At 42.5% G+C, this 12,240-nt stretch overlaps 1 protein-coding gene across 1 annotated transcript; it reads left to right on the top strand.

The window, feature by feature from the left end:
- The first annotated feature begins 8,471 nt into the window (after nt 1–8,471).
- LOC133892174 (uncharacterized) lies at nt 8,472–11,956 on the top strand. Its single transcript, XM_062332890.1, has 4 exons — nt 8,472–9,295; nt 9,449–9,768; nt 10,530–10,838; nt 11,832–11,956. The coding sequence occupies exons 1-4, from the start codon at nt 8,472–8,474 to the stop codon at nt 11,954–11,956; spliced, it is 1,578 nt and encodes a 525-aa protein (XP_062188874.1).
- Nucleotides 11,957–12,240: the final 284 nt, after the last annotated feature.

The following is a 12,240-nucleotide window of genomic DNA, read 5'->3' as shown; positions in this document are numbered from 1 at the left end:
CTGTTGTAAGCGAACTCAATATGAGGTAGACACTCTTCCCACATCCTCAAATTTTTCTTCAAAATAGCCCGCAACATGGTGGATAATGTGCGGTTCACAACCTCCATTTGTCCGTCGGTTTGAGGGTGACATGTCGTCGAAAACAGCAGCTTTGTCCCAAGTTTATTCCAAAGTGACCTCCAAAAGTGGCTCAAAAATTTAGCATCACGATCCAAAACAATGGTGTTAGGCACTCCATGCAAGCGAATGATTTTTCTGAAAAACAAATCAGCTATGTGTGTAGCATCATTGCTGTTGTGACAAGGTATAAAATGTGCCATTTTTGAAAAACGATCCACAACGACAAATATACTATCCCTCCCCCTCTTGGTTCTAGGTAATACTAAAACAAAATCCATAGAAATATCCTCCCAAGGCACACTAGGAACAGGAAGAGGCATATAAAGTCCATATGGGTTCAAGCGAGACTTAGCTTTATTGCAAGTAGTGCAGCGTGCCACGTAGCGCTCGACGTCGCGCCTTATCTTAGGCCAAAAGAAGTGAGCAACCAGTACATCCTCGGTCTTTTTCACTCCAAAATGTCCCATCAAACCACCTCCATGCACTTCCTGCAAGAACAATAAGCGAATAGAGCTAGCTGGGATGCATAGCCTGTTAGCACGGTATAGCAATCCATTATTCAGCACATATTTATTCCAAGTTCTTCCTTCTTTACAATGTTCAAAAGCATCGTTAAAGTCCAAATCAGTAGCATATAATCCTTTGATTGTTTCTAAACCAAAAAACTTATGATCGAGTTGGGACAGCATGGTATAACGTCTAGATAACGCATCTGCAATGACATTGTCTTTACCTTTCTTGTGTTTAATGATATAAGAAAATGACTCTATAAATTCAACCTATTTAGCATGACATTTGTTCAGTTTGGCTTGGCTTCTAATATGTTTCAAAGCTTCATGATCAGAATGAATAATAAACTCCTTGGGCCAAAGATAATGTTACCATGTTTCTAAAACTCGCACTAAAGCATACAACTCCTTATCATAAGTCGAATAATTCAGAGATGGCCCATTCAATTTCTCACTAAAATAAGCAACGGGTTTACCTCCTTGTAGTAGCACTCCTCCAATTCCAATGCCGCTAGCATCACATTCTAACTCAAAAGTCTTACCAAAGTCCGGAAGTTGGAGTAGAGGTGCATGCGTAAGCTTCTCTTTCAGCGTATTAAAAGCTTGTTCTTGTGCTGGCCCCCATTGGAACGGAACGCCCTTCTTTGTCAACTCATTGAGTGGGGCAGCAATGGTGCTGAAATCTCTCACAAAACGCCGATAGAACCCTGCAAGGCCATGAAAGCTTCTCACCTGTGTGATAGTCCCAGGGGTCGGCCAGCTCTTGATGGCTTCAATTTTAGCTTCATCCACTTCAATTCCTTGTGGAGTAACAACATAGCCAAGAAAAGCAACTCTATTCGTGCAAAAGGTGCACTTGTCAAGGTTAGCAAACAAAAGTGCCTCTCTCAAAGCAGTAAAAACAGCACGTAGATGATCAATGTGTTCTTCATGTGACTTTTTATAGATCAAAATATCATCAAAGTACACCACCACAAATCTTCCTATGAAAGCACGTAAAACCTCATTCATCAATCTCATGAAAGTGCTAGGTGCATTAGTTCAACCAAAAGGCATCACTAACCACTCATATAGACCGAACTTAGTTTTGAAAGCAGTTTTCCATTCATCTCCCAATTTCATTCTTATTTGGTGGTAACCACTACGCAAGTCAATCTTCATGAAAATAATAGAACCACTCAACTCATCAAGCATGTCGTCTAGCCAAGGAATAGGGTGACGATACCTTATTATGATATTATTAATGGCTCTACAATCAACACACATGCGCCATGTACCATCTTTCTTAGGAACCAAAAGAACAGGAACAGCACAAGGACTAAGGCTCTCTCGTACGTACCCATGGTCCAAAAGGTCTTGGACTTGTCCCTGAATTTCCTTAGTCTCCTCCGGATTGGTCCTATATGCAGCACGGTTTGGCAAAGTCACTCCCGGGATCAAATCTATTTGGTGCTCTATCCCTCTCAATGGTGGTAGCCCCGGGGGTATCTCAGCTGGAAAGACATCCTTATACTCCTGCAAAAGGTTAGTGACAGCAGCAGGCAAAGAGCTAGGTATATCATCAATTGAAAATAAAACCTCTTTGCATACCAAAGCATAGCACAAAGTATCATTATCTTGAATTTCAGCAAGGTCAGATTTAGTAGCAAGCATAACACCACCCTTTAATTTAATGCCTTCAGACCTAGGTGTGTTCTTCTCTTTCTTAGGTGGGAAAACAGATTGAGCTACTTGCTAATTTTCAGATTCCAAAACACGTTCTTTCTTTTCTTTTTCAACTAGCGCTTTATCACATTGCACAATTTCAGCAGGTGTCAAAGGAAGCAAAGAGATTTTCTTTCCCTTGTGCATGAGAGAGTATTTATTACTTCTACCATGGTGTGTAGCATCGGTATCAAATTCCCAAGGACGGCCTAACAAAAGTGAACATGCTTGCATAGGCACTACATCAAAATCAGTATAATCATGGTAGGAACCAATAGAAAAATGTACTCTCGCAGATTGTGTTACCTTAACCTTACCACTGTTATTGAACCACTGAATGTAGTATGGATGAGGATGTGCACGTGTTGGCAAGGAAAGATTCTTCACAAGATCGGAGCTCAAGAGGTTGTTGTAACTCCCGCCATCAATTATGGTACGAACACGTGCATCTTTGACAATGAGGAATGTCTGGAATAGATTATGGCGTTGTAGCTGCTCTGCTTGCCCCATTTGAGAACTTAAAACTCGCTTCACAATGAAGGTGCGTGCTGCATAACTCTCCGTGGCAGCAGTACCACTAATCTCCTCCCCCTCACTATCCATGTCATGATCAGCTGCAAGATTAGCTTCAAATGCATATTCTTCCTCAACATCACTATGACTAACATATCCACCATCTGCTGTTGCGGAGTATGCTCGCTGGCTTGGGCAATCCTTCATGACGTGGCCAATACCTTGGCAGCGACGGCACACAATGCCCGTTGTATGACCCGTGGTAGCTGCACTTGAAGAAGAGCTTGGCATTGGATCCTACGAAACAGTAGATTTGCTCACCTCACGTGATGGTGGTGGTGCTCCTGCTGAATGTGCCCGAGTGTTGGAGGAGGGGGCAGCAGATCGTGTAGATGTAGAAGGGAATATTGTTGCTTGTTCCGGTGGTACTCGTGAAGTAGATGTACTCCCAAAATTGTTTCGCAATTTTTGCACCTATTGTCGACCCTGTAGTTCTTTTTCTGCCAAGATAGCAAAATGGAACAACCTATTGGTAGTATTGTAATCTTTATAATCAACAAGGTTCTGAATTTCACGTCTCAACCCGGAGTAAAAACGAATCAGGGTATCCTCATCATCCTCTTGTATACTACAACGAAGCATAGCAATTTGAAGCTCTTGATAGTAATCATGCACAGATTTAGAACCTTGATTTAAGCGCTGCAATTTCTTTTTCAATTCACGTGTATAATCAGGAGGAATAAATCTATTGCTCATGGCACGCTTTAGTCTAGGCCATGATTCAGGTTCTAAGCTACTAGAAACTAAACCATTCCACCAAATAATAGCATAATTCGTGAACTCACAAGTGGCTAGTCTAACTCTATGCATTTCAAGAACCATATGAGAACTATACTTTTGATCAACCGTCATTTCCCAATTCAAATAAGCATCAGCATCATATGCACCATCAAAAGGAGGCATTGACAACTTAATCTTAGAATAAGGATCATCACGACCGTTGCGATTAACATTATTACCTCCGTTACCTTGACGACGTTGTTGTTGGTCACGACGTAATTGTTCAGCACGAGGACGTTGCTCAGCACGCGCATCTTGCCCAACAAAAACCTCCCCATCTTCTTGGTCACCATCTCTGTCACCATTATTATTATCATCATCATGTGAATGTTCATCATCCTGTGGTGGCTGTCGCAACTCAAGGTCGTTGACTCGCGTGACAAGGTTAGCAATGCTTGTTCTAATGTCTGTCAATAGTCTAGTATGATCCTGCAAGGCTTTGTTGAGTTCTTCCTTGGACACACAATCCTTAAAATCTGACGGAGAGCCATCACCTGACATGGTTAGTAGAAAATAAAGGACAACACAATATTATCCCTATCAACTACTAGGTGGTGGAAGGTGGAATCACACACACTCAAACGTCTTACCATGCTCTTACAAATATTCTTACCAATGCAGCAAGGAGGAACAACCGGTGACAAGTCTGGAAGCGTGGGATGATTGCAAGAGTGAACCTGTTCGGATCAAAGGAGGTGGAGCTTGGAAAGGCACAATATGGTAGCAAGGATTAGCAATAACTGTAATCAGATGAGCAAAGCTAAATAAGTGTCCAAAGTATGAATCACAGTTGTTGGTCTATCACGTGTCCCTAGTCCTAGCACAACAACTGTAACAAAGCTAAACAGGATGATCAGAGAAAGACACAGCAAACAGCACAATTATCTGGGTGTTCTCTATGTGCTCCTCTTTTTTTGTCTTTTAGCACTAGTAGGAATCACGAATTTTTTTTATTTTTCTGATATTTTTTTTCTGAACTAAGAGCACACAACAAACAACCACAGAAATTTTCAGCGCAAACGGATGCAAGATGTGGCCTATAGAAAATCAAGCACGTTCTCTGAAAAGCGTGCGAAAACTTCACGGCTCGAATACTCAAACTTCCAAGCCGAATTTGGGAAAAAAATTTTGGCGGAACCAGACAAAGTGGGGAGCAACGGATGTAACTTTTTCTGTAGAAGTCCTTGAAAAAAATTTTTACCTGATTCCGAGTCCGTATGAGAAAGTTATGGCCGTTTTACTGAACCCCTGTTGAGTTAGGGTTTTTTTTCAAAGCACCTCTTGCATAAATTGTTCTCGTTAAGGTATTGCAAGCAATAGGATCGCGAGATGAACAAGGAGGGCAGCGGTGGCAGGGCAATTGATACAAGGCGGCTTGCGACCTATCTAGGGTTGGTGTGGCGGAAAGTAACACAAGGCGGCTCGCGGTGGCAAATCGAGTAATGTGGTGGCTCGACTTGTTGGTGGGGATGGTGGCAATGGGATAGCGGCGTGATCAAAACAGCACGGAGCGTTAACTAAAGACCAAGAACATGACTCTAAACCAGCAACAAGACTCGACCACGGACACAAACTCAACAACGCGCAACTGAAAACAAAAATTGCAAAGGCACAAAGGGTTCTAGGGCAGCGGAAATTGACGGAATTGTTTTTTTTTTGGCTTTTTCTGGACTCTAGGTAATGAAAAGCAGACTAATCGAAAGAGGAAAACAAAATTACCTAACGGGCAACCTGAATATCTGATACCAGTTGATGGGATTGTAGGCCTGATCTTCCGATAGGTAGCGATAAGTCGGTAGGTGGAGAACTCGACGTTGATGATCCAAAGGCTTTGACCCGAACAGATCGTCTCACTTGCAATCACTACACCACAGCTCTATTTGTTATCAATCGTGTCGCGCGGTTGACCTCGCCAAGAAGGCTCAATCCCTGCAAGCGTACCGAGAACACAAGCAAGAACGTAGAAGATGCAATCTGAAATATTGCGAATAGAATTCAAGCACTCGAAGTTGGGGTTCCACAAACACTTGCGGCGGCCTAGTCGGTCCGGAACAAGAGCGAAAATCTCACAATCTGTGTGTAGATCAATATCTAAGCAAAACCCAACCCTAATTGGGGTAGTGGCTACTGTATATAAGAGACTAGGGTCGGCCAAGAACCCCTGGACACGTCCCTAATGGACTCCAACACGTTACACGACCCAACGGCCCAAAAGATGGTGGCGTAGCACCCTAACAGATTCTGGATGTCCACTTGTTTCGACAATTTCTATTGACTCAGAAAGAATTTAGACATGGGATTAGTCCCGTTGGAAAGCCTATCTCCTTAGCTTTCCAACCATGTGTAGAACGTCGAAAACGGAGTCCTTATGCGTCCTGGGCGACGATTTTAGTGTAGTCTGGTCCTGGACTCCGAAACGTACTCGAACTTGATTGGACCTTCACCTTGGCTTGGGCGCCCTTGCTGCTCTTCTCCCGTGTTCCTAAGTAACAATACATCACAATTATTTAGTAGCATCCCATCCTTATCAAAATATAAAGGAACACTAAGGAACGAGCTCACCTCATGATTTAGTTGACGTGCACGAGCTCGTGTCAACGGACCTATTGTTGGAGGAATACTCGGTGTTTGTGTATCCGAAAGAGTGATGTCCTCATCACAAGTGGAGGCTTGGTGCCGACGGACTGTGCTAGGACGGGTGGAGCCATGGGCGATCCGCATCGCTCACATGGAGGGTGCAAGAAAACATGGTGGGAAAAGAAGGTGATGAAGATGGCGTCAACCAAGTCAAGGTGGAAAGGTGATGACAAGTTGAGAGGCGGCTTGGTAGCGGGAGCGCGAAGGCTTGAAGGCGTCAAAGCTCATGGCGGAGGTCGGACACACATCGACATCGAGGAGTTATGCTTGGAGAAGCATGCACGGCGGTTTTGCTGATTTTTCCTCAAAACCGAGGGTAGAATTGGAGTATGAGTGGCACCATCACAGAGCTTGCTTGGAGATGAAGTAGAGTGGTGAAGGCGCCGAGTCCGTCCGATGCACAACAAAATAGTCGGACTATTTTGCCCTTCAGGGATAATATCTATGTATTAGTCATTAGGGACATTTTGGGAATTGTCCACTTTGCTTATATATATCGGAGAGGGTTGGTGCAAATATGACCCCGAGAGAAGGACATCCAGAGCACGTCAACACCTCTCCAAGACCTATCTTCATTCTTGATATTTTCTTAGGCTTGGTTAGGATTTCAAGAGAGAGAAGTTAGGGTTCATAGCTCTAGACTTGATCTCATCAAGAGTGGGAGGATGAAGAGTGGCTTCCAAGCCATGTATCTATGAATCTTGCTAAGTTCATATTTCTATTCATCAATTGCTCAGTAAACTTGTGATACTTTTGATCTCCCTCCTGTTTATCTCTTGTTCTTGAAGTTTTAGTTGATTTTTCACTCCTTGCTTGTGACAGGGATTTCAAGTGATTTTGTTGCGTCAAAAGGTTGCTAGGACTTGTGTGAGAACATCTAGGGTGATCCCATATAATCTCCCTCACACTAGCAACTTGAAGTCCTTTTTCTAAACATTTTCCTCTTCACTTGTCTCTGGTCAAATCCACAAAATAGAGGTTGAAATCTTGATCTCTTTGAGGAGATCTTTTGGATAAAGACTCACAGTGTTCATGAGAAGTTGTGGCTAAAATTTTGTTGGATTTGGACCCTGTTTGGTTAGATTTCTAGTTTTGATCTTGTGTTTTGAGCAGCAATTTTTCAGTACTGCAACCAATTTGTAACTTCCGGTTCCTATCCTTAACATCCATAAACAGTATTTATTTTGCAACCAGATCCTTCTGGGACCTCCTTGTAGGTTGCTGTACTAGTTGGAATACTGTTCATCTGGTCGGAGTTAATACCCATTAGTACTGGTTGGAATTACTATTCATTAGCACTGGTTGAGTTACTGGTCATGCTACTGTTCATTAGTACTGGTCGGAATTACTGTTCATCTGATCAAAACATTGTCCACCGGCACTGGTTGGGTTACTGTTCATCAGTACTGGTCGTGCTAATGTTCATCAGTACTGGTCGGAATTACTGTTCACCTCGTCAGGACACGAGTCATCAATAATAGTCGGCGTACTTTTGTTGTTTGCTATGAGTGCACTTTAGTGTTGTGTTCGCTGTGCTTTGTGTTGCTCTCAATTGTGTTTCGTTCTTGTAGAGGGTTAGGTTCGAATTGGACATTGGCCTTGTTCCTTGATTAAGAATTTTTTAAGGGCTCCTATGCTCTCCTCTCTAGTCATCGTTTTGGTCCTTCAATTGGTATCAGAGTCTAGTCAAGGATCACCACACCTTTATTGGCTTTGTGATCCAAGAAGGGAACAACGGAACGAGGAAGGAATGTTTCGTATTTTGATGGTTCTGACTATGCCTACTGGAAAACTCGCATGAGATCCTACCTTGAAAGTCAAGGGTCTGCAGTGTGGAGCGTAGGTCAAAGTGCTCAACTTGTTGTTCTCGAAGCTCGTATTAGTCAAGCTCAAGTTGATGATTTTGAAGCTAATAGCAAGGCGAGAAACATTATCTTTTCTAGCTTGAGTCGCTCTGAGTTTGATCGTGTCTCTGATCTTACTATTGCTTATGCGACTTGGACATGTTTGCAAAACTTCCATGAGGGAACTACTCAGGTCAAGGCAAGGTTGTTCGATACATACCGAAGAGAGTATGAGAACTTTCGACAATTGCTTGGTGTGAGTGTAGAGTCCATGTTGAGCAGGTTTTAGGGGATAGTGAACAAGATGAGAGCGAATGGTAGACTTCCCTATGATGATCATGAGAGAGCTATAAAACTGCTTTACAGTCTAGATTGTAAGGTTTGGGAGGTCAAAGTCATTGCTATTATTGAGTCCCCTATCTATGAAACTCTCACTGTGGATGAGTTGTATAGCAAGATTAGATTTACTAAGATTGACAATGAGACTAAAGCCAAATATAAGAATCCGTCAAACCCTCAGAGTATAGCCTTTGTTTCGGGAGGTGGCCAGTCGAGTGACAGTTCTAATCTTATTAACACCTCACATTTTGGTTTTGCTTTATCATCTTTGGTTTCTATCACAGAAGAACAGGTGGATGCTCTTGGAGACGAGGAGCTAGCACTGATCAAGAAGAAGTTCAACCGCTTCTATGAAAACAAAAGAAACCGAAGGAGAGGCAACTCCAAGGGTTATTTTGAGTGCGGAGATCCGAAATACTTCAGCGCTGACTGCCCCAAGAAGAAGAAGAAGGTCGAGGCTGACAAGCCTATGTACAAAAAGAAGAAGTACTTTGATCGTGAGGCTTTGAAGAAGGACTTCCGCAAGAAGTTCAAGGTGAAGGGACGTGCCTTCCTCACCTCCCTCAGCGACTTTGATGCTGACTCAAGCGATGATGATTCCTCAAGCTCAAGTGAGGATGAGGACAAGAAGAAGAAGAAGATCATCGACAACCTCAATGGCTTGTGCTTCATGGCCGGCAACAATAGCGACACCGAGTTGGACTTGGAGGTACAACTTTCTGCTGATGAGCTCTTTATGAAAATAGATGAACTAGAAGATGCTTTGGTAGCTCAAGATCGCAATCTCAAGTTAGTTGTGCATGAGCTTAGAGAATATAAAAAGAAATTTGAAAATGCTACCATAGAACTTGAATTGCTAAAATCTACTCCCACAGTTGTAGATTAGATAGAGTGTGATGCATGTGGTGTTTACATGATTCAAATGTCTGATTTGCAAACTAGATATGCTTCTATGGTAGATGAGCTTGAGAAAGCTAAGCTTGTTTTAGAAGAGCTTAAATCTAGATCTATTTTGCTAGGAGCTTGCAAAAATTGCCCAATCTTGAAATTTGAGCTTTCTGAGAACTATGCTAAGCTTAAGGATTTTGAGAACAAACTAGCTAATGCTTCTAGCCCTAAGGCTATTATTTTAGCTTGTGATACATGTGCTTCCTTGTTAAATGAATTGCATACTTGTCAAGCTGAAATGTTTAGATTAGAAGATGAGAACAAGCTGCATAGGTCTATGTTGAGTTGGGTGTCTACCAGTGAACCACAATTAGGTATGATTGCGGAATAGTTCAAGAGAGAGGATAGGGCTGGTGTCGGGCATGACTACACTAGAGTGCCTTATGAATATGGGAAAAATTGGAGAGTGTAGTACCTCTGGAGTGAGTGCTTGTGAGAAATCTACTACCACCAACTCCCAAAACAAGTGTGAAGTTATCCCAGTTAATCCACCCAAAATTTCTCCTAAGAAAAAGATATGGATACCCAAGCCCAACGAGTATCGAAACTGACTTGACACCATTCCACCAATTCCTGAGAAAGGCAAGCCTAAATAGCCAAGATAGCCTCCTAGAATAAATCCCAAACCTAACAAAGGAGTTAGATATCACTGTGAGTACTGCCACCATGAGGGTCACCTAGTTGAGTTTGACTTTAGGCGCAAGAGAAATGAGAGATGTGGGTTTGAGTGGAACAACCGGCACATGTACTACCCTGTCCATGGTGTACATGACCCTTTTCGTCAGGTTAGCCATAAACAATCTGCTCTCTCTCATCGTGGTGGAACTGGTCATGGTTCCAGATGGTTCTTTTGCCAGGCATGGACCTAGTCGTGCTCTCTATGGCCATGGCTCACGTGCTCATGCTTTGAGTCTCAAGGCTTTGGCGAACCACGTTTTCCCCACCGCTTGTGAGAAAGAATAAGTATCCTCATGCTAACACTGTTTTTGGACGAGTGGCTCGACACTGGAATGGTTCATATTTCACTAACCCTAGTGTTAAGTCATTTGCTCATAATTTCTCCTCTTATTAGCAGGAGGACAGAGGTTTGGACAACATGTGGATCATGGATTCGAGCTGTTTGCACCACATGATCAGAAATCCCAAATGGTTCTCCATCCTTACCCCAGAGAGTACATCACTTTTGGGGATGACAACAGCGAAAAGGTAATATCAGTTGGTGTCATCAAGGTAAATGATTCCTCTGTACTCAAGGAGGTTGTTTTGGTCGACAACATGAAGTACAATTTACTATCAGTTTCGCAACTTCTGGAGGATGGCTTTGAAGTGAGCTTCAAGAGAAATGCTTCCCTCGTTATTGATTCTTTTGGTGATCTTGTGTGTGGTAGTTCTCCAACTGGCCGAGTGTTCAAAATTGATTTTTCAAAGTCTTTTGGTTCTTCTCGTTGCTTAATGGCTAGCTCGACCTCTAATCTTTGGAAGTGGCATAGGAGACTTGGTCACATGAGTTTTGATTTACTCTCTCATTTGAGTGCTCTTGACCTTATCCAAGGATTTCCCATGCTTATGTTTGAAAACGATTTGGTTTGTGCCCCTTGTCATCATGGGAAGATGATTATTGCTACTCACCCACCTGTCAAATAGGTGATGACAAATCACCTAGGAGAGCTTTTGCATATAGACACTATTGGTCCATCCCGTGTGCGTTCGGCGGGTGGCAAGTGGTATGTTCTTGTGATCGTTGATGATTTTTTCAGGTACTCTTGGGTGTTTTTCATGGAAGCAAAAGATGAGGCATTTTCTCATTATTGAGAGTTGGTTTTAAGGTTGAAGAATGAATTTCCACACAATGCCATGAGAACTATTCGCAATGACAATGGCAAGGAATTCAAAAATGCTCAATTCCAGCCTTTTTGTGCTGAACATGGTCTAGAGCATCAGTTTTCTTCACCTTATGTGCCTCAGTAGAACGGTGTGGTTGAAAGAAAAAATTGGACCCTTGTTGAGATGGCTAGGACGATACTCGATGAGCATAAGACTCCTAGAAAGTATTGGGCCTAGGCAATCAACACCGCTTGTCGTGTTTCAAATCGAATTTTCTTGCATTCAATTTTGAATAGAACTTCCTATGAGTTGAGATTTGCAAGGGCACCCAAGGTAAAACACTTTCATGTGTTTGGATGCAGGTGCTTCATTCTCAAGCAAGGTAATTTGGACAAATTTGAGTCCCGCTCATCTGATGGTACATTTCTTAGTTATGACTTACATAGTCATGCTTATCGTGTGCTTAATTTAGAAATGAACAAAATCATGGAAACATGTGAGGTTACTTTTGATGAAACTATACCATGCACAACCCTTTATTTTGAGACTATAGGTGAACAAGAATTGAGCGAGAGCATCTTCGTTAATGAGGACTTTCCAGCTCTAGTTGATGGTGATGATGCTGGTTTCCATCCATCACCAGCTGCTCAAGAGCTACCTTCTGCTTCCATTACATGAACAGAAGGTCCTGATGCTACTACTACTTCCACATCTACTACACCACTACATGATCAAGTAGAAGCTCCAGCTATCGTTTAGGGGGAGGTTACTTCAGAAAGAGAAGCCCCTCAGCACATTCAGCACCAATATCCCTCACAACAGATGATTGGTTGTTTGCATGAATGGACTACAGGTCAAACTCAAATCAGATATCCCACTTTGCTCATTCTGCTTTTATTGCTAATTTTGAGCCCAAAGATATTGGACATGTGCTATCTGATTCAAATTAGGTTAATGCTATG

Source organism: Phragmites australis, chromosome 15 (assembly GCF_958298935.1).
Source record: "Phragmites australis chromosome 15, lpPhrAust1.1, whole genome shotgun sequence".
NCBI classification, from domain to species: Eukaryota; Viridiplantae; Streptophyta; class Magnoliopsida; order Poales; family Poaceae; genus Phragmites; species Phragmites australis.
Note: the sequence above shows the minus strand (reverse complement) of the source record. Positions and strands in the feature narration are given on the sequence as shown.